General features: G+C 42.6%; 1 protein-coding gene across 2 annotated transcripts in view; it reads left to right on the forward strand.

Annotated features, from left to right (window-relative positions):
- LOC114701425 (pregnancy zone protein-like) overlaps positions 1 to 18,401 on the forward strand; it is a 45,100-nt gene extending 26,699 nt beyond the window's left edge. The window contains exons 16-36 of one of the 2 annotated variants that reach the window (XM_028881511.2): positions 333 to 497; positions 2,078 to 2,174; positions 4,640 to 4,799; positions 5,168 to 5,396; positions 5,960 to 6,086; positions 6,512 to 6,633; positions 6,838 to 6,889; positions 10,125 to 10,208; positions 10,696 to 10,872; positions 11,111 to 11,198; positions 11,696 to 11,852; positions 12,497 to 12,571; positions 12,851 to 13,028; positions 13,551 to 13,774; positions 14,596 to 14,814; positions 14,989 to 15,110; positions 15,494 to 15,584; positions 16,102 to 16,170; positions 16,553 to 16,655; positions 17,415 to 17,456; positions 18,231 to 18,401. In XM_028881511.2, coding sequence (XP_028737344.1) covers positions 333 to 497; positions 2,078 to 2,174; positions 4,640 to 4,799; positions 5,168 to 5,396; positions 5,960 to 6,086; positions 6,512 to 6,633; positions 6,838 to 6,889; positions 10,125 to 10,208; positions 10,696 to 10,872; positions 11,111 to 11,198; positions 11,696 to 11,852; positions 12,497 to 12,571; positions 12,851 to 13,028; positions 13,551 to 13,774; positions 14,596 to 14,814; positions 14,989 to 15,110; positions 15,494 to 15,584; positions 16,102 to 16,170; positions 16,553 to 16,655; positions 17,415 to 17,456; positions 18,231 to 18,253 — 2,604 coding nt within the window. In that variant the 3' untranslated portion in view covers positions 18,254 to 18,401. The remainder of the gene's footprint in view (positions 1 to 332; positions 498 to 2,077; positions 2,175 to 4,639; positions 4,800 to 5,167; positions 5,397 to 5,959; positions 6,087 to 6,511; positions 6,634 to 6,837; positions 6,890 to 10,124; positions 10,209 to 10,695; positions 10,873 to 11,110; positions 11,199 to 11,695; positions 11,853 to 12,496; positions 12,572 to 12,850; positions 13,029 to 13,550; positions 13,775 to 14,595; positions 14,815 to 14,988; positions 15,111 to 15,493; positions 15,585 to 16,101; positions 16,171 to 16,552; positions 16,656 to 17,414; positions 17,457 to 18,230) is intronic. The other variant, XM_037204103.1, reaches the window with a different exon arrangement.
- Positions 18,402 to 21,961: the final 3,560 nt, after the last annotated feature.

Raw genomic sequence — 21,961 nt, forward strand, 5'->3', positions numbered from 1 at the left:
TGAGATTACAAGCCTGCACCAGCATGCCTGGTTTATGCAGTGCTGGGGAGGAAATCCAAGGCTTCATGCCTGTTAGTTACACAAGCATTCTACCAATTGAGCTATATCTCCATCCTTTCATCCCTTTAAATACTGTATTTGTGCACAAGAGGATTAAAATCTTTGACGTTCAGTCTCTTTCTATGATTCTCTGCCTCTCCCCTTATGTCATACATATAGCAAGGGTAAATAAGATCACAGTGGTTAAATTCCATATTGAGCATTATCACATTTAAAATTCTTTAAACAGTAGAACAAGAAACAGTGTCCCTTTGTTCTCCTCCAATGTGCAGGTCTATAATTTGCTGCCAGTGAAGTCTCCCCAGGGTGCTCAGTACGGTGGCCCAATGTACGGGCACAGTGAAAACTGCATCAAAGCACCCGAAATCACTCACAATGGGATCGTGTATATACCGAAGCAGGACCCGAGCGATGACGACGCCAACAGCATTTTTGAGGTAATCCCTCCTGAAACTCACCAGAGCTGATTTATAAGTCTGTGTTGAGATGTAAAATCCAGGAGCTTCTAAACACTGCAATCTGATCCTTCCTTCTCTAACAAAACAATGATCAACAGAAAAGAATCTCAAAGGCATGGGCTTGAGATTTGTACACATATATATCTACCAGGATTTCTCTAGCACCTTAAGTAACAAGTGGTTTACTGTTTCTCTCTATGTCTGTGTATGTAGATATGTAGATATCTATGTATGTAGATATGCGTGTATATATATATATATAGAGAGAGAGAGGGATTAATAGATGAGTACTTTCTTGACAATAGAAGTCATTTGCACAATAAATTCTTTAGAGTTTCTAAAGTATCTGTGTATACGTTGTTGGTTGATCATATTCCCCAAGTATTGCTTCACCCTCCCTTTCCTCACCCCTCCCCCACTTCCCATGAGTCCCCTTTGTCCCCCAGGCCATTTTGCTTCTACTTTCATTAACATATGTAGACAGAACTTTATGTATCTTTATAAAGTCTAGGATCCACAAATGAAAGAGAACACAGTCATTATAAACATGTAATTTTTTTTCTGAGACTGGTTTAGCTCACTTAATGTGATTATCTCCAGTTGCATATATTTTCCTGCAACTCACATGGCTTCATTGTTCTTTTTGGCTAAAAAATTCGTGTGTGTGTGTGTGTGTGTGTGTGTGTGTGTGTGTGTGTGTGTGTTTCCTTATCCGCCTCTGTTTTTGGACACCTAAGTTGGTTCTATAAATTAGCTATTACAAGCAGTGATTAAAAACACTGAAATGCAAGTGTCTCTGGGATTAGGCTGGTTTGCAGAGCTTTGGGTAAAGGGGTAGTGCAGTCATATGGAACGTCTAGCTCCTTTTAGTCTATTGAGAAGCCTCCAGACTTCCACCATGGCTGGACTAGATAACCCTCCACCAGCAGTGTATAAGGGATTCCTGGTGACCTTTTCCTCATCAGTATTTGCTGCCGTGACTGCCATTCTGACTGGACTAATATGGAATCTCAATATGGTTTTGATTTCTATTTCTCTAATGGCTAGGGAAGTTGAACATGTTTCATATGTTTATTGACCACTTATATGTCATCTCTTGAGAACTGTCTGTTTGTTCATTTTATTAACCTGTTTCCTTATTGGGTTGATTTCTTATGGTCTAGGGTTTTTTTGTTATTTGTATATTATAGATATTAATCCTCTGTCAGCTGTACAGTTAGCGAAGATTTTCTCCCCTTCTGTAGACAGTGCCTACATGATCAAGTGACTGGTTCCTTTGGTTTGCAAAGCTTTTTAATCTCACAACGTCCCATTTGTCAATGGTTGGTCTTATTAATAAAATCCATTTTAGAAGTATCAGCCTGCTTTGAATGTGTTTTTTAAGATTAACTACAGATAAGCTGAGCTATGAGAATTAGGTATATCCAGATTGTGAATTAGATTTTTATCTTACCAAAATATATAATTCTTCCTATAGAGGTCTGCAGCTTAGCTGAGAATAATTTAAATCCCCTCTCTGGAGTTTCCAATATGCTTTAACATGTAATATTTCTTTCCAGTCTGTAGGATTAAATATTTTTACCAACTCCAAAATCCACAAACCACACTTTTGCTATTTGCCTCAAGCCTATCCGGGAGTGCCTGTGGCCTATGGAGGTAAAGATGTGATTTCTTTGTCTGCTAGAATAATAGGAGCAAAATGATGCTTTGCCGGGTTAGTGTAGAAATGTAAAGACTGTTTTTATACATACTGACTTAGACATATATGTACATATACATCATATACATATACATCTTAGGCTCCACCCAACTCAGTTGGCAATATATTCACAAGTCACATCTTCTGCCAAAAATAGAATTCAGATGAGATTACTGTTCCTCTCCCTCCCATGTCCTCTCCCCTCCCTATTTCTCTCTTCCCCCTTCCCTCTCCTCTCCCTTCTCTTGTCAAAACTGGCTTTTTTATCCTAGATGTCAATCATCTCACTTCTTCATATCCCCTCTGTCGTCTGTAGACACCGCACCCAAGTCAGTCATGACAGCCTCTGAGGCGTGAGTCCACAGCCAGCACTCCATCTCAGTGGCTGAGCTTCACCTTGCTCATCTTTAGGCTCACACAGAAGCTGTTTGTGAGTCTATTTCTTTTGTCTCACTGAGTCTTACCTTAAAAGACATTTTTATCCTAACTTCCATGGTGTTTTATTCTATACTTACACTTATGATTTGCTTGACTATGATAAGCATGCTCTTGAAATATACATTCTACCCTAGAGGGACTTTTCATTAACCTCTGAAAGTGCCTTCCCACCTTTGTGAATACATTTGCACAGCTGTTTCCCCGGAATTCTCTCCCTTTCCTTGGCTTCCCATCAACTAATGACCACCTTAAGTTCCACATGGTGAAGTCTTGAGAACCAGCTGTAGTGAAGATTATAGCTGATCCCCATGGCGTGTAATGAACTTGTTAACTTTGTGCACTTGTAACCTCTTTTCAAATGTAACCCTGGCATGTAGCTGTATCAAATAGCTTTGAATATAAAATGTTTAATTGTAGACAGAAGTTTCTGTGGCCGGTCCTGCGGCCATTCAGTCCCAAATAAACACACAGAGGCTTATATTAGTCCTAAACTGTTTGGCCTATTTCTCAGGCTTATAACTAACTAGCTATTACACTTAAATTAACCCATAATTCTTGTCTATGTCTAGGCACCTAGCTTGGTACCTTTTCTCAGTCCAACATTCTCATCTCACTTCCTCTGTGTCTGGCTGGTGACTCCATCTGTACCTCTTCTCTTCCCAGCCTTTCCTAGTCTGGTCACCCAGCCTATGCTTCCTGCCTGGCTATTGGCCAATCAGCATTTTATTAAACCAACAGGAGTGACAAATCTTTACAGTGTACAAGAGCATTATCACACAGCACTTAATGACAGTGAATGATAAAGAAATTTATTTTAAAGCAATTCTTTGGTATACCTATGCATTCACCATTTACTAAAAACAAAAGCAAATTTGCATGCTAATGAGATGATTATGCTTGTCTATCTTGCATAAAGAATTAAATTATGGATGCATATTAGATACTATAAGATCTAAAGCATCTTCAGTGTTTTTCAGCCTTAGTTGATATATTGACTTTATACTCATCAGTGCTGAAAATGGCACTTCACATAAATACACAATAAAAATAGTAGATGCATGTTTGTGGCCATTTCAGAAATTATTGGAAGTTCTGCGTGAATTCCACACTAAAATTCACTGAACCATTTTTATCAAACTCAAGTCAACTCAAACAGCAGCAGTTTTTAAAACTCGGACGTTCTAAATGATTAAGCTGATGCCTATATGCTAGAAGGAAAATATTATAACTCTTTATTTTTGTAATTAAGCCATTATGGTTCTATGAGAGCAGAAATCTTTATGTGGAGAATAAAACTGCTGCAGTTCATAGCACACAACAGTCAGGAATCTGAGCCAGGGCATTTCAAGCAGTGATGGGCAGTGCAAAGTGCACATGTTGTATGCTCAGATCCAAGGTTACATCGAAATCGATGATGCAAACTGAGAGAACACCTCAGATTCGTTGTACCTTTGATTGTGGGTTAGTTTTTGCTTGTGACATGTTCAGAGACCTTTTTACTGTTGCCAATGTTTTTCCAACCTTGATTTCCAATCCATACTTGATTACACAGCCCCATATGGAGCTGTGATCCCTTTCCAAGGCTAGGGTATGTAGCACACACATTCTAGGATCCTACTGTTTACGGCTTGTGTCTCTGTCTCATTCACTGGTAAATGAGTCATATTTCTGAAATCTTACTACAGCTAATTTCCTTTCTTGACCTTTGGTATTCACTGCCAGTGCCGGTGGGAGACATGACTATCATTTCAGGAAACCAGCCATCTTAGAGAAAGCTCCATTGGCTTTAGAAAGAAAAATATATTCACCTCTATGCCATGAAGCAATAGAACAAATGTATAAAATATATGAAGTAATAAACAAATAAATAAAAAATATATAAAAAATGACTACTGGCGAGATGGTCCTCTTCTACTTAAGAAACAAACAACCATTCAAAATCAGTTGTGAGAACATGGGGCTCATATGTTATCTCCTCACATAGTACAAGCCTTACCTATGGCGTCCGTGGCAGGAGCAGGCTTCAGGACAATGAGCTACTCAGTCCCACTCGGCATGAGTGAAGATCTTCAAGAGGCGCAAGTCAGAGACACAGTGCGGAAGTTTTTCCCAGAAACCTGGATCTGGGACATGGTGCCACTGGAGTGAGTTGAATACTCCCTGGGGCTCAGCGTAGGTGAGGGTGTGAGTCCAGCTCTGGGACTTCAGTGTCGTCCATTCACGATCCTTCCAGTTCTGATTCACTTATCTCACAGCAAACACTTTTCTCCCCCTCACGTGGTTCCCAGTTCACAGAAGTGACAGGAAACTGGAAGCTGTCTTCTTCCCCAAAGGGGTGGGGGGTTGAGTAAATCCAAAGAGAATGGGGAGAGGAAACAGAGGGAAGGGGAGGGAAGGGGAGGACTTCCAGAGACCCCCAACAGAGGCATCAAATATTTAGCCCCACATCTGCAGCACTTGGTTTCTGAGTTACCACATTCCGTTTTTGTCCTCTCCTTCCTCTCCACACCAGCGTATCGGGCGGCAGTGAGCTGGCAGTGAAGGTCCCTGACTCCATCACTGAGTGGAAGGCCAGCGCATTCTGCTTGTCTGGAACTACCGGCCTTGGTCTCTCGCCCACCATCTCTCTTCAAGTCTTCCAGCCCTTCTTCCTGGAACTCACCCTCCCCTACTCTGTGGTGCGGGGAGAAGCCTTCACCCTCAAAGCCACAGTGTTCAATTACATGTCTCACTGCATTCGGGTAAGGGCACTTCTCTGGAAGTGAGTGTGAACCCCATCACCCCCGTTACCTAGGGCTCCTCAGACCCCTTCTAGAGCTGTGTGTGCTGTGCCCTGGTTTCAGAAAGGAACAAGTACTCAGAGAAAAGCTCTGAGGTGACACGCTGTTTTCATTCACTACTCTTTGTAAATGTTCCTACATTCAGATATGGTTTCTACATGACTACTCTTTCCATTTTTGGATTTTTTTTTTTTTAAGACAGATCGTCTCACTGTGCACAAGGCCCAGGCTGACCTAAAAATTCCCACCTTCCTGCCTCAACCAGCAATGTGCTGGAATTACAGGAACATGCCACCATGCCCAACTAAATTACTTTGTATTTAAAGTCTGTCTAAAGAAACATCTCTTTCTCCATTAGCACAGAGAAATAAATCCCAGGCATTTACACCATCCCTATGTTGCAAACATCTAAACTTCAAAGCACGTGCTAGGATTTACCCATTCCGACACATCTCAGATCCTCTGGCTTCTCAGCTTCTCGTCATTCCTCCTGACTCTCTCTGCCTGTCTGGGTTTGGGAACAGATCCATGTGGACCTGGAGATCTCTCCTGACTTCCTGGCAGTCCCAGTAGGGGACCACAAAGACTCCCACTGCATCTGTGGAAATGGAAGGAAAACTGTGTCCTGGGCTGTGACCCCAAAGTCGCTGGGTGAGTGGCAAAGCTGTTGGCTGATGCCAGACTTTGTGTCGCAACGGTTTGCTCTGGCTGTGAGCCGGGTGCGTGCTTTTCCTCCTCTTGAATTTAAAACTGATCACCCAAGCAGAAAAGCACTGTGTACTCTGGGGGAAAGCATGTAACACAGTATAACGGTGTTTTTCTGAATTTTCAAATATGTTTATTTGCTCTGTGTGTGTGTGTGTGTGTGTGTGTGTGTGTGTGTGTGTGTGTATGTGTGTACCACGATGCACATGTGGAGGTCAGAACGTGTGGGGAGTTGGTTCTCTGTTTCTACCATGTGGGTCCCAGGGATCAAACCCGGGCTGTCAAGTCTTGGCACCAAGCATCTTCAGCTGCCTGGTCATCTCACTGGCCCAAGTATAACCATTTAAAGCCTTCGAAACTGTATCTCCCAGGGGAGGTGAACTTCACAGCTACCGCAGAAGCTCTGCAGTCTCCAGAACTGTGTGGCAACAAGGTGGCAGAAGTACCAGACCTTGTACGGAAGGACACTGTGGTCAAGCCCTTAATAGTCGAGGTGTGTGAGTACCGAGGGTCTGACGTGTGGCATTGTGTTTGTAATCTGGGCGACGGTATCTCATTTCCAGATTGTGCATGGGTCTACAGCTCAATTTTTTCCTAATACTTCAAAGTGATTGGTTTGGGGTTTTGTTTGTTTGTTTCTTTTGTTTTGTATTTGTTATGTCATGTATCATTTTACCTTTTTTTTTTCAATGCTAAGCCTGAAGGAATTGAGAAGGAGCAGACGTTCAACACACTGTTATGTGCATCAGGTATGTGTAACAAAGCACAAAATTCTCAAGCTAAGCCGTTTAGTAGAATTTATAGCTGTGGAAAAACCATCTCAGAGATATGGCTTACTCTGAAGAAAAAAATAAAACAAAAACTTGTATGCTCTTTCCATGGAAACCTAAAGACATTTCATGAAGAGAAGCCCTTTCTTTCTTTTTCTTTTTTTTTTTTTCTTCCTTTTATTTTATTTTACAATACCATTCAGTTCTACATATCAGCCACGGGTTCCCCTGTTCTCCCCCCTCCCATCTCCTCCCCTGAGAAGGCCTTTCTTGATGAAGATCTCTCAAAATATGCTCAATTTCCCCAGGGGACTAAAGGATGAATACTATTGAGGATATTATCATTACTATTATAATTATTGTCATATTTTAAGGATAAAGAAGAGGCGTAGTGAAAAAGTTGCCAGAAAGCTCCTGGTTAGTGATAAAAACTAAAAGCCTTGACCTGGGGCAGGATTCTTTCTAATACATCTACTCCTGTAAAACTTCTCCTCAGACTATGTTGAGGACATTGAGGGATCCATGTGGCATTGTTCGGGTGTACTGTTACATTAGTAATTTAAATATATCCATGCTTGTGCTTTGATTGACAGTATCTCTAGTGCGCTGACATAGATCCCAAAACATTATTTGACTGATACTGTTAGTATGATCATATAAAGATCTCCATCAAAAAAGTTGTGTGCCATCTAGAGTGTTTCTCAAGGTGAGGCTTTACCTACATGCCCATTCCCTATAGAGATGCCCTTCAACTTACAAAGGGGTTGCAACCTATTAAGTCCATCACAAATTGAAAATACTGTGAGTCAAAAATCCATTTAATATGCCTAACCTATGGGACATCGTAGATTAGCAACACAATTGTTTGCTCTTATAGTCCCACCCTGGCTTAAAGCAGAGGACCGCTGCTGCCCAGCATCACTAGAGAGTGTTGCATTCCATATCACTGGTCCAGGAAAAGGGTGATGTTCAGAATTCAAGATGCTTCTGGTTTCTACTGACTATGCATCACGTTCACACTATAATGACTGGAACCATCATAAGTTAGAGACCATTCATCTAAATATCTTTGATAGTCTCATCTACATACTATCTCTGTGTGTGTGTGTGTGTGTGTGTGTGTGTGTGTGTGTGTTCCTGTGGAGGATATATGCATATAGGTGACAAAGGTCAACCTTAGGCATTGTTCCTTGGGTGCTATCCACCTTATATTTGTAAAACAAGGTCTCTCACTAACCTAGCAAGTAAGGTAAACCAGCTAGCCAGCAAACCCAAAGGCCCTCCCGGTCTCTACCTCCCCAGAGCTAAGATTACAAATACACACTACCATGTCTGGCTTTTTCTTCCCACACAGGTTCTGGGTATCAAACTCAGGTCCTCGTGTTACAAGGCAAACATTTCACTGACTAAGCCACCTCCCCAGACCTAGGCACATAACTTTAATAACAATCAAGTACCAGAGCCCACAAATTTACATGCATCATTGGTGCATGTCTCCTTTTCGAACTCAGATTCCTGTATTTAGCCATCATCTGTGTTTACAGGCTTGTAGGTCTAACTGGTACCTCAGAACTACCCTGCCAGCAAAGGGAAGCCCTGCTGGCCCCACAGACCTGCTCCTCCCGACTTCCTTCATCTCATGCTGTGGTCGTTTCATTCTTCCACATGCCAGGCAGAGAACATTTGAATCTGCCTTTACCGTGTTATTTCTCTTCTCCTCCACCCCGATCCATTCACAAATGTAGCTGACTCCACTCTCGAGTTATATCAGAACTCACCCGCTTCTCACCATATCTACTTCTACTGTAGCCCCTTCTCTGGCTGGCCTGTTTCAATGACTTCCTAACTGAGCAGCACGTGGTAGCACATGCTGGAAACTCTAGCCAGTAGGAAAATGAGACAGGAACAACACAAGTTCAAGGCCAAGCTAGGCTAGACAGTAAGACCATGTCTCAAAAAAAAAAAAAAAAATGCCTTCAGCAGTTTTCTAACTGACCTCCTGACCATCCCCTCTTGTCCCTGTACAGCAAGAGGGTTCCTTCAAGAACGTGTCAAATCAGTCAGAACATGTCCTTCCTCTGCTCACACCTTTCACAGCTTTCCTGCATTCCACAGTACTAAAACCCTTACCCTCAAGCCCTCCCTGCCCCTAAGCATCATGGCTGCTGCTCTGTCTCTCACTCGTTGAGAGCCAGCCACCCCAGCCTTCTTCCTCTTGGAGCATGTTTACCACACTTCAGTCTCTAAAGTCTTTTTACTTTGGGTTCATTTTTCCTTGGAGTATCTTTCTGACAGTATCTGTACATTTTACTCCATGACTTACTGATGGTCTCTGAACACGGATGACTTTATTGATGACTCTTTCCACGGTGGGTCACCTCCCCAGCCTCCCACTTTACTAGTTCAGCCCATAAACAGCCTCTTTCAATTTTCTCCATTACCCACCAATGTCAGGATCACTAAACACACCTTCACTTGTTTGCCTAACACTTCTAATAAAAGTAAGAGCTCTAAAACGTCAGGAAATGAGTTTTGAAAGTCACCACCCACAGCACAGAAGACAGAACTCAGCACATACCACATATTTAATGCATATGCGTGGGGTAAATGCCTGTGCAAAAACATTAGCAATGATGGGAATTGTAGCTAGGGAGATGGCTGAGTAGGGAGGTAAAGTGCTTGCTGGGCAAGCATGAGGACCTGAATTTGGAACCACAGCCATCATATAAAAACTGAGCAAGATAGTGTACACCTGTAATCCCAGGCAGCACCAGGGGACTGAGGAACAGGGGCAAGAGACCACCAGAGGACCACTGGCCAGCCAGTCTAGCCGAAACAGCAAGTTCTAGATTAAGTGAGAGATCCTGCCTCATGGGTGCATACACACACACACACACACACACACACACACACACACACACAGAATCAATATAATCCATGAGGAAAAAGAAGGAAGTCTTTGTAACATGTATGCTGATAAGGAAAGCTATAGACAGTACAAATACATAACAAATATGAACTTTGCCATGAGATGAGTGGTGGCTTTGGGAGAAACTGAACTGCACCAAGAAACTGCTTAAGGGTCCAAGAGAGACAAAAAGGTTGCATCTACACGATGTTGAGGAAAAATATTTACGCCAAACATGGAGCATTGCTTTCTTCCCCTCCCCCCACACCATAATTGTCTAACGTCTAGTTTATCTCCTTTCATTAGATGCTGAATTACTTAACCGGTGGTCGCTGGACCTCCCACCCAATGTGGTTGAAGGATCTGCCAGGGCTACATACTCTGTTTTGGGTAAGTCTCTCAGCACCAGCCATAACAGCTGTTCCTCCCTGTGGTCCCTTGTACACATGGGACTCACCATGCAAGGCTAAGGAAGTCACTGAGCACCGGATGCTGGACTGAGAAAGGAGCCACAAGCCCAGGGCTGCCCTGTGCAAGAGAGAGAAAGCAAGTTTACCAGATGCTGTTCTACACAGTACGCTTCGATTAACTCTGACAGTTAATAAGAGCTGTGTCCTCCTCTTCAAGAGGTACACTGGGTGACAGCGTATCCTGGCAGATATAAAAATGATAGTTCCGTTTTCCCAGACATTATGGCCCATCAGAAAAGATGTTATCTCTTGTCATTCAGGTTCTTCCCTGCTTCCTGTTTTTCTCATTTTCTTGTATAATTTTTGTCTTTCATTCCATTAATAATGTGACCTCTGGGCTATATTTTCCGACTCCATACAAACCTTCTCTATTTTCCTCTAATTTGCAATAACCTTTCACTCCTCAGGCGATATCCTAGGCTCTGCAATGCAAAACCTCCAAAATCTTCTCCAGATGCCCTACGGCTGTGGAGAACAAAACATGGTCCTTTTTGTCCCTAACATCTACGTTCTAAACTATCTGAACGAGACACAGCAGTTGACGGAGACCATCCAGTCCAAAGCCATTAGCTACCTCATCAGTGGTGAGCAATTTTACCTGAACGCCTTAACGCCCTCTGTTTGGATAAGACTTGGTAATCGTGATTGCTGTGATTCCCAATCAAATGCCCTTCTGTAGACTAATGACTCCCAGTAGTGTCAACACTCTTAGAAACGTGAGTAAAAAAAATGCTTACTCAATGATTCTTTGATAGGGTTAAAATAAATGAATAATAACAATTGTCTCAGGTCGCTCATACATTACTGAATTTCCCTCTCCAGGGTATCAGAGGCAGCTGAACTATCAGCACAGTGATGGCTCATACAGCACATTTGGGGGTCATGGTGGCAACAGCCAGGGAAATACTTGGTAAGATGAAACTGTGTCTTCATGCTCCACTAATCTGAGGCATTTCAGGAAATTGCTGTTCTCTGACACCTGGGATTCTTTTCCAGAAGGTTTATTTATTCTTAAAATTCCAAATGTCATCCCTACTGACCTCTAAAAATCTATCCGCTCCACCAGCACTGCTGATAATAGAGAAACAAAGAAATAGAGGTGGAAGGCAAGACGTGCAGTCGTCCACAGTGATAGGGAAAGTTTCCCGCTGCTCTTTAGAAGAGGCAAGGTAGAGAGCAGAGAAAGTGATGTGCAATTGGAAGTCATTTGGGAAATGCAGTTTTGATGCGAGGGTGCTGTGACAGTTCAAATGAGATATATTTTATAAGACCAAAGACTGCAAACTATCAGCTAAGACCCTCCAAAATGACCTCCACTGACCTATGAAGATCAGTGTCTGCAGGCAACACATGATGAGCTTTAAAAGTGAGGCAGCCCTGCTTCTCGGTCTCTTTTCTGCTGAACAGGCTCACTGCATTTGTGCTCAAGGCCTTTGCCCAAGCTCAGTCACACATCTTTATAGAGAAGACACACATCACGAAAGCCCTCAACTGGCTCTCGGGGAAACAAAAGGAAACCGGTTGTTTCCAGCAGTCCGGATCCCTGCTCAACAACGCTATGAAGGTAATGCCCTGACTCTCCTCTAGACTCTGAAGGCTGTGGTTTGTAGGAGAGAAGGCTTCTGTAAGAGTTCTCCAGTCCTTGGGCATGGAGCGATGACTCCGTGATTAAGAAGAGTGTTTAGTGCTATTGCAGAGGACCAGTTTGGTTCCCAGCATCCGCAATCAGTTCACAACTGCCTGTAACTACAGCTCCAGATGACCCAATGCCCTCTTCGGGCCTCCATGGGTACTGCACTCACGCACAAACTGAACATAAATGCAATGTATATACCAATGATTTTTAAAATCTTTAAAAAAGAAAAAAAGAGGGGCTGGAGAGATGGCTCAGAGGTTAAGAGCACCGGCTGCTCTTCCAGAGGTCCTGAGTTCAATTCCCAGCACCCACATGGTGGCTCACAACCATCTGTAATGAGATCTGGCACCCTCTTCTGTGTACATAATAAATAAATATTTGAAAGAAAGAGAGAGAGAGAGAGAAAGAGAGAAAGAAAGAAAGAAAGAAAGAAAGAAAGAAAGAAAGAAAGAAAGAAAGAAAGAAAGAAAGAGAGAAAGAGAGAAAGAGTTCTCCAGTCCGGCATAACTAGGGGAGTCTCAATGTTCCAGTGAATGCTGGAGTGTGTAAGAGTTCTCCCTCTGTCCTTCCAGGGTGGCGTGGATGATGAGGTGACACTCTCTGCCTACATCACCATTGCTCTGCTGGAGATTCCACTGGCTGTCAGTGTATGTACATCGCCATAACTCCTTCACAAATGGGAGGCACAAAAAAAAAATCACAGCCCTAGAATCCCCTGAGGAAAACTCCAATTTGTGTAGCCTTTGATTTTGGTACATTTCACTGTGACATGAATAAGGCCTTTTTAAAAGAAAGGAAACTCCTCCCTGGTATAAACTCTAATGCTGACTTTGTCACAGTGTGGCTCTCAACCTGGGGTTAGCCTGGGGGGTAGTTCCTTAGCCTGGTTCTGTTATTTTGAAATTGGCTTTCATTTTCTTTTATAGCACAGCATGGTCCGCAATGCTCTATTTTGCCTGGAAACAGCCTGGGCCTCCATCTCAGAGAGCCAGGGAAGTCATATCTATACCAAGGCATTGTTGGCCTATGCCTTCGCACTGGCAGGAAACCAAGCCAAGCGAAGCGAGCTGCTTGAATCACTAAACAGAGAGGCTGTGAAAGAAGGTAGGAACTTCTATTGCAAAGAGTATCTAAGTAGAAGTCACTCGTGATGCAAAGGCAGAATCACCTTTGTCCTACCTTAACTAGAAAGACAGCAAGAGGAACTGTCATTGACCCAATGCTTATGTGACAGGAACCATTTTATTGACACACACATTACTGATGTTATAAGATCCAACCGCTGGTGCTACACAAGTATGTAAAGGGACCCAAAGATCACCAGGGAGCTTGATGTGCTTTTTGGTAAAGATTTGCTTGTTACTAAGCAGGGTGGCTCATGCCTTAATCCCAGCACTTAGGAGGCAGAGACAGGTGGATCTCTGAGTTGGAGTTCAAGGCCAGCCTGGTCTAGATAGTGAGAACCTATCTCAAAAAAAATAAATAAATAAAAGTCTGCTTGTGATTGTTCTAAAGCATCCATTCATTTCATGTGTTCCAATTCATTAGCTGAACTAATCATCACTTACGGGCTAGATTTTAAAAACTATGTTTTAAGCTTAAAATTTTATCCTTTCCTTTTGAAAGAGGATTCAATCCACTGGCGACGTCCTGGGAATGTTCAGGAAGTGAAGACACCCTACTATCAGCCGCGGGCCCCTTCTGCTGAAGTGGAAATGACAGCTTACGTGCTTCTTGCCTATCTTACGGCTTTGCCTTCCCCGTCTTCAGCGGACCTGTCTTCAGCATCCCAAATTGTGAAATGGATCATCAGGCAACAGAACTCCCATGGGGGTTTCTCCTCCACTCAGGTCTGTGGAGAGACCCTACGAGGGAAAGATAAATCAACTAATCCATATATGAACACAAACGTACTCTAGGGATTAGACAGCTGCATTTCTAATGCATACTTTCTCTGTTCCTCCATCACCAAGTCCCAGCCTAATTCACACATGGACCACCGCTCTGTCCTCTTTCCATTCTCATTCTCCTCTCCTTGAAGCAGGTCCTCAGCATCGCCAGGGGTCGGTTTCCCAAAGCAATATTTTTGTGGAATTACTTCCATGAGAAAATAAACCTTATTTTCATCCACAGACTAAAATTCTCTAATTCTGCCTGAGCCATTTCCTGGCTGCAGTCAATGTGTGTGCACCCAGCTGATTAAGCAAGTCCTTATGATGGTTCTGGAATGGACTTGCTGCTATTTCTGGGACCACTAAAAGCATCCCAGCTCTTCCATAATGCTCCTCTCCCCTCTCCATAAACACTTTTCATTATTCAAAAATTATCTGATTTCTCATCTTTAGTCTTCTTTTTATATCTTAGCCTACGTTTTCTTCCCCACTTCAAGTTTCTACAACAAATATTGCTATACAATTTATAAATTACTAGTAATATATGTTCAGTTCATATTTCCATATATATTGTAGTCTGTGTAAATGATAAATCCTATTCCCCCTGAAATACATAGACTGGGTCACCATCAGTAAGCAGGAATGAACTGTACTGAAATTACACTAATGAGCTGTGGTTTTGACTAAATAATCCTGAAGGGAAGCAGTGTTGGCGTTGTGCACTCAGTGCGGCCTGCTATTGCTGCATCCACTGCATTTCTGTACCTTTTTTCCCTCAGGATACAGTGGTGGCTCTCCAGGCCCTCTCCAAATATGGAGCAGCCACTTTCACAAGAAGTCAGAAAGAAGCGTTGGTCACCATCAAGTCTTCAGGGACCTTCTCTCAGGAGTTCCATGTTCGCAATACCAACCGCCTGCTGCTGCAGGAAGTCAGGCTGCCAGATCTTCCAGGAAGTTATGCCACCAAAGTGTCAGGGTCAGGATGTGTGTACCTCCAGGTGAGGCCGCCAGGGCCCAGAGAATGGGCACACGGGAGAGAACGTCTCAAAGGTTACATTTTTTTCATTGCAAAATCAAAAAGGAAATCTGTGTTAAGTGAAGAGCTGAGTTACTTAGAAGAGGCTGTGAGCTGCTTTCAGCACTGAGACAAAGAATTTTGCTCCTGTTTTCAGACATCTCTAAAATACAACATCCTTCCAAAGACAGACGGGAAAGCACCCTTCAGTCTTCATGTTGATACTCTCCCCCTAAACGCTGATGATCACAGAACATTCCAGATTCACATTAACTTAAGGTAAATCCTAAGTGGCAACCAGTCTGCTTATAGGACATGGGGGAAAATGTGTTAATGTCTGTGAAAGAAATGTATTGTGCAAAGTTAATCTTATCAAAAATGGGATCTTGTATTTGTAAACCAGGACTTTTTCTTAACTCTTACTGAAAGGCCTTAGCATTGAGAATATATCATCTCAGGAATATATATATACATACATACATATACATATAAATACATACATACGTAATCTACCTGAAGAGAGGGGAGGAAAATGGTGAGATTTCCAAACAACTACACAGATATGGTAGATAGAGAAACTGAGTAGAAGGTTAGACTTCTGGCTTCAGTCAATCCCATGGAACCTTGTCAGAAGGACTAATTTCTGTGTGTTCCCTTCACAGTTATACTGGAGAACGCCCCAGCTCCAACATGGTCATTGCTGATGTGAAGATGGTATCAGGCTTCATACCTGTGAAGTCATCCGTGAAAAAGGTAAACCCTACGCCATCAGCAGAAAAGGCTAAACACTAAACCGTTGGTGGAAACGGTTACCACCAGCTCTTGCAGGTGGCAGAGCAATACTGTTTGTCTACTTGATTTTATTGATGTAGTTTTCAAAAGGCTTACTCCTGCAAATCTGCCTCTCCAGAGCATAGTTTCATCATTTATTACTGTTTATACTGGCTATAGTGTGTTGGGTATGAGGCCTAAGTTCTAGCCTATACCCAGTTCTAGCAAGTCATTAGCTCTCAGGTTTGTGGACACACTTTCAGAACCTGTATATATGCATATATATATATATCCTTATAAATTTCTAGTATATGTATCTATATACATACATATGAATAGAAAGAATTCAATAAATATTGTCATTATGACTAGTGTTCCTAAAGAAATAAAAAATCAGTAGTTTAGATTCTCCAGAGAAACCTTTTATATGAAAAAAAAATGCCTGAAAACTGCTCCTAGCATAAACCTTCCTCACTCCATAATTCTGGGTTATCAACAGCTCCAAACCCAGCCTAACATTCAGAGGACTGAAGTGAACACCAACCATGTTCTAGTCTACATTGAAAAGGTAAGACTTTGTGACTCTGGGGTCTGTAAGAATTGCTGCAGTGTTTAACCAGACCATCAAGATTCCAAAGACCAGTATCTACCACCCCTTTATCATACACACACACAACACACACACACACACACACACACGGACAAATAGCTACAAAAAAAATGGGACCAGGACTGGTCAGCAAAGCTGTTTATGACACTTGACCATCCACAGAACTTTTGTTCTTTCATCTTTTGATAATTATGTTATAGAGAACAAAACGTCCCAATCTCTTCTAGGCTGTGAGACAGGAGACAGCACACTCCTACAGCTTAGCATAGCTTAAGAAAACAAAATGGTGAGCAACGACCAAGTTAATCATTGAGTCCAATCTGTTCTCTCATCTCTGCAGCTAACCAACCAAACCCTGAGTTTCTCCTTCTTAGTGGAACAAGACATCCCAGTAAAGAACTTAAAACCAGCGCCAATAAAAGTCTACGATTATTATGAGACAGGTAAGTGGAACCCAGATACGCCGAGCTTTGATAGGCAATGATGCCTAGTCTAATTAAAGGTTATTTTAAAGAAAACAAAACTCCACAATCTCTTACTGAAGGAAAAAGTGAGTTTATGGTCACTTATAATTATGTTTTTGTTTATTAATCTCTTGGGTGCACTTACACAAGCCTTAAGTCCACTCTAATGGAGACATCATGAAACAATTGGTCAAGAGTTCTACCTAAATTTCCCTTTAAAGGTGCTTGCTCTAGGCTGGATTATTCTGGAAAGGTAAGAATAGCAATTTTTTTTAAATCACATCTTGCTACTGATGTGTGACATAGAACCTACCATTTGATATATATTTTTTTTAATATAAACCCCACAAAATGGCAAGAGACTAGATAGAGCAGGAAATTCTTCCATTTGTTCCCGACTTTGAACTTGAAACTTGCCGGCATACCACGTTAACAGAATGAAACGATGTCTCCTCGTTAAATTCAGGAAAGGTGCAGAGAGGAAGGCACAATGCCAGCAGGGAATCACAGCCACGGGAAGGGACTTTCTGAGTCTTGTGGGTACACACAGGCACAGCAAGCCTGTAGCCCACCCCTCCGTTCTGTTCCAGAGCCCTGGTTCTCTTAGTCTCCAGCCCCAATCAAAATAACTCAGTATACAATTTATTTTCATTGATTCTGTGACTTATGCTTTCATTCTTCGCTTACAGGGTTTACTCACAATTAACTGCTTTCTGCCCAATTATTTCTGTGTTCTAGATGAATTCGCCATTGAAGAATACAGTGCCCCTTTCAGCACTGGTACGGTATAAATAGTCAAATCTAATACCAATCTAAAGAAAATAAATGAGCACCCGCTTGAGTTCTCCATACTAGAATGGTTTTTTAATATAACATTTTATATTATATAAAATCTAATGTATCATCCATTAATTGGACTGTATCAGACACATTGTAGACTTTTTAATAGAAATATGCTGGTGAAATATAATTACTAGTACCTGGGAGTGACTTATTTTTAACTAAATTTAAGAATTAGAGAGAGAGAGAGAGAGAAAGAGAGAGAGAGAGAGAGAGAGAGAGGAGGAGGAGGAGAACATGAAGTTGGGTAGGGAGGAAGATCTGGGAGGAGTTGGGGGAGGGGAAATAATATGATCGAAATACATATAATTCCTCAAATTAAAAATATATATAAAAGAATATTTAAGGCATAAAAATTAAATCAACTGATGTTTACATTCTATACCCAGTGGCCACCCACATTTTTAGGACATTTTTAAATGTGTGGTGGTTAAATTCAGTGTCCCTGCAATTAGCCATAGAGCACAGCGTGAGAGAGCTCATCTAGAAGACATTCCTTTAGGTTGATTCACAGGGTTGGTCTTTCACAATGAATCACTTTCTATGGCACCTTTGGCTCTGTTTTTAAACTTGGAAGGAAATCTGAGAGCAGTTTCCTCGTTAAAGATAATTAAATTTAAAGATTTAGAATTGAATATTAAATTAGTTCTTTTAGTAGGTTGTTTTTTTTTTTTTTTTTTTTACTTCCTTTGATATTTCTGTTCTTCTGTTTAGACTCTGAACAAGGAAATGCTTAAAACTGGGAACCTGTAGATCTCATCATTGGACTTCTCCAGACATGAAGAACCAAGAGCTGTTAGAAGAAAAGGCAGTGAAATAAATGGAAGGGAACTAGAGACACATAAAATTTATATATTGAATAAAATTATGACATTTATAACTACATTTTCTTTTCTTTGTGTACTTTTATCATTATATTTATTTTCTGAAATATGTTTTGTTTTTTTCCTCCACGGCACTTTAACAGTACCTAAAGAAGTTACAAAAAGAGATATGCTAGAAAACACTATGATGTGGAATTGTTTTAAAGTGTTTGGTTAGCCCACAAGAACACGCCCCCCCCCTCCCTGCACGCCTTTAATCCCAGCACTCGGGAGGCAGAGCCAGGTGGATCTCTGTGAGTTCGAGGCCAGCCTGGACTACAGAGTGAGATCCAGGAAAGGCGCAAAGCTACGCAGAGAAACCCTGTCTCGATAAACCAAAAAAAAAAAAGAAAAGAACACGGGGGAAATGAACCCGTGGTTCCTAACATTGGAAAACAGCCCAAATGCTCAATAAGCCAATGACGGTCTAACAAAGTGTGTTCACACCAGGGGTGCCATTGCACAATATTACATGCTGCACACCTGCCCAAGTGTGTCTGTAAGTAAACTAAAAGAATTCCAGATAAAGGGAGAAAGGGGTGATGTCAGGAGTGAGAGTAACTAGGTTGGTCTTTCTTTTCCAGTTTATTCTAAAGACTTTCTAACTTCAATATGTAATTTCATTTGATCTATCTCGTAAGAACACTTAACGTGCTTACAAATGAAAACAACCAACAGGCCTCCATTTTATTTGCATATTTTTATGTTGAATTTGTTCCCATGCCATAAGTTGTGTCTTGGTTTCTTCTGGAATATCTTTTTTTTTCCCCACAGCCTCCTCCTCTGGCTTTGGAACAACTTGTTCATTTTCAGTGAGGATCATCTCAGTGTGGCGGGGCAGGGGAGCTCATTTGTGGGTTAAGGACACACCTTGGGTGCTTTGTGTTCAGTGACTAGAGAATCTACATCTAAACCCTTGAGTTCTGTGTTGCTCTCTGCATTTCTTGCTGGGATTAAAGGCGTGCGCCACCACCGCCCGGCCAAGTTTATTCTTAATAGAAGCAAAGCATAAAAGATTCCCCATGAAAGTTTTGATAAGAATGTCTCTAGAGACGGAGAGACTATCTGGGAAATGTTAAAATTGTATCTTCACCAGGATCTGTAAGAGGCACCAGGGAGAAATCATTACTATGTTAAGATATGATAACCTAATTCCTAAATTCAACAAAATGCTGATGTTATAATCCAAAGAATTAGATACAACTGAACACTAGAAAGCACCTCTTAAATAAGCCCTCATGTTTCACAGCATTGAATTTTCTTGAGTGTGTGTGTGTGTGTGTGTGTGTGTGTGTGTGTTTTGCATACATGTGACTATAAAGTTGTGGGTGTGCAATCACACAAGCAGAGGCCTGAGGAAGACATTGGTATCCTCTTCTGTTAGTCTCTATCTGACTCCCTTGTGACAGGATCCCTCAGTGAACCAGGAGCTGGCTATGTAGGCTGGCCAACGAGCTCCTAGGAGCCACCTGTCTCCTCATTCCAACAGCAGGGTTACAGGCACATGCAGCCATGCTCAGCTTTTTTATGTGCATGCTGGGAATTCAAACCCAGGTCCTCACGCTTGCATAGCAAGTGCTTTTTCCCACTGAGCCATCTTCACAGATTCAGATACTATATTTTTTAATTATAGGTTGGCTCAACTACCTTTACAATGCTGGGTATTGAACCCAGGGTCTCAGAAAGACCAGGAGAGCACTCAACACTGACCCACACCCCAGCTATGAAACCGAAGTGTTTTGTGAAGTAGGTAGACACTTAACAGGAATAAAGGCACAGGCCGTAATAGGAAGAAACACAAATAGAGTTAAGAGGTCACCTGACAGTCTGTGCTGCCTGGTGGGTAAGTAGGGCAGATGGAGCAGGGCCCAATGTCTCATTGAAGGGTTCTTGCTGTGGCTAGACTATTTCAGGAAATCTACTCTCAAGAAAGAAAGGAAGAGAGAGAGAAAGAGAGAGAGAGAGAGAGAGAGAGGGAAGGAAGGAAGGAAGGAAGGAAGGAAGGAAGGAAGGAAGGAAGGAAAGAAAGAAAGAAAGAAAGAAAGAAAGAAAGAAAGAAAGAAAGAAAGAAAGAAAGAAAGGAGTAAGCAGAATGGACCCTGCTATGTTTATTCTCTAACCACATTGGAACCCTGCTTTGCTGTATCGTCTCGGGTCATGGACAGCTGAAGCACATCCATTTGCCCAATATTGACTTTCTGATTTAGAGTCATTTCTGGGAAGTGTGGACAGCTGGGTGTTTTCGTGGAGCAATCTGGGTGGTGCTCTCGGGCGCCACCCAGTGGCAGTGTCTGGAAGGACAGGAAAGCTGGGCACTGCCGCTCAGGTGGTGTGTGGGTTCTGTCTTAGCCTGAATGTGCTTTGCCGCCACGAGGACTCTGATAGCAGCAGAGGTAGGATGCTCAGATAACAACTGACAGGGAAGGATGTGGGGGCGAAAGGCCAGAGCCCACAGAGCCCTCCTTTCTCGACTTCTTGTTGGCCTTGGAGGGGCCTGAAGGAGGTGCAGAGACCAGGAGAGAAGCTATATACTGTATCCTAGAGTCTTGGAGTGAGTGAGGGGTGTGGGGACTGCCCTCAAATGTCAGGGGTCATGGACACTTGAGAACTAGGAAGAACAGAGTCCAGCTATGGTCCTGGAAGAGATTCAGACGCCTGTATCAGGCTCTCCACTACCCCACGGTCTTCAGACACCACACTGAGCCCTAGGCACCTGCCAGCCCCCAAGAATGCTTTTCCTTGGCCGTTATCAGCTGCCACCTTCTACCTAACTGAGGGTACAGGAGTGTGGTGCTGCAAAGTTCCAGGTCCTCTGTGTCCACAAACCAACACGTTGACGTTCCTGTGCCATTCACTGTCTGAAAATGAACTGACTCAGTGAAGTCCCCTACAGGGAATAGACCGCAGAGGAAACCTGTTCAAATGCCCCGTTGTAACTGCCTCGGTCTCTATAAAGAAGGCGTGTATTGAAAAGGAAAATAATTCTTGCCTTGGGGTCCCAGGCCTCTGTGTAACATGGCTGGTAGACTGTCCCCGTGGCTCCACAGTGTAATATGCCATCTTTGAGATCCCAGTGGGAAGCTGGACCTGTTTCTCGAAACCCCCAGAGACCACCAAGGAGCCGGTTTCCGATGCAAGCACAAAAGGGTCCTTTTATTCAGGTTCAATCTGGGCCACCGCACGGCAGATGGAAGGAAACGTGGCAGCGGCCACGAGCCCAGGTGTAGAGAGTTTTTAATAGAGAAAAACCACAAGCCGGGAATTGGCAACTTGGGGTTGAGCAGAAGGGACATGGGGCAAGGTGATTTTTTGAAACTATTGGTCTAGACTTTGGGCGCAAAAGCACATTTGAAACCATTTGGGTTAGACTTTTGTCGGGGAACCACAACCCGCTGAACAGGATTATCTGGATTGCCCAACAGGATTATCTAGATATCTTCAAGGGCCATAAACCGCAGACAGGATGTCTGCAGGAGGATACTGCTCTGTGTCCATTCCAGTTGTCATGGCACATTCCTGAGGTCCTTCCTGGAACTGAGTACAGCAGGTGGTCTCAGATGGTGGCCCTTTCCCTAAGATGGA

The sequence above is a fragment of the Peromyscus leucopus genome, chromosome 3 (assembly GCF_004664715.2).
Source record: "Peromyscus leucopus breed LL Stock chromosome 3, UCI_PerLeu_2.1, whole genome shotgun sequence".
Taxonomy (NCBI): Eukaryota; Metazoa; Chordata; class Mammalia; order Rodentia; family Cricetidae; genus Peromyscus; species Peromyscus leucopus.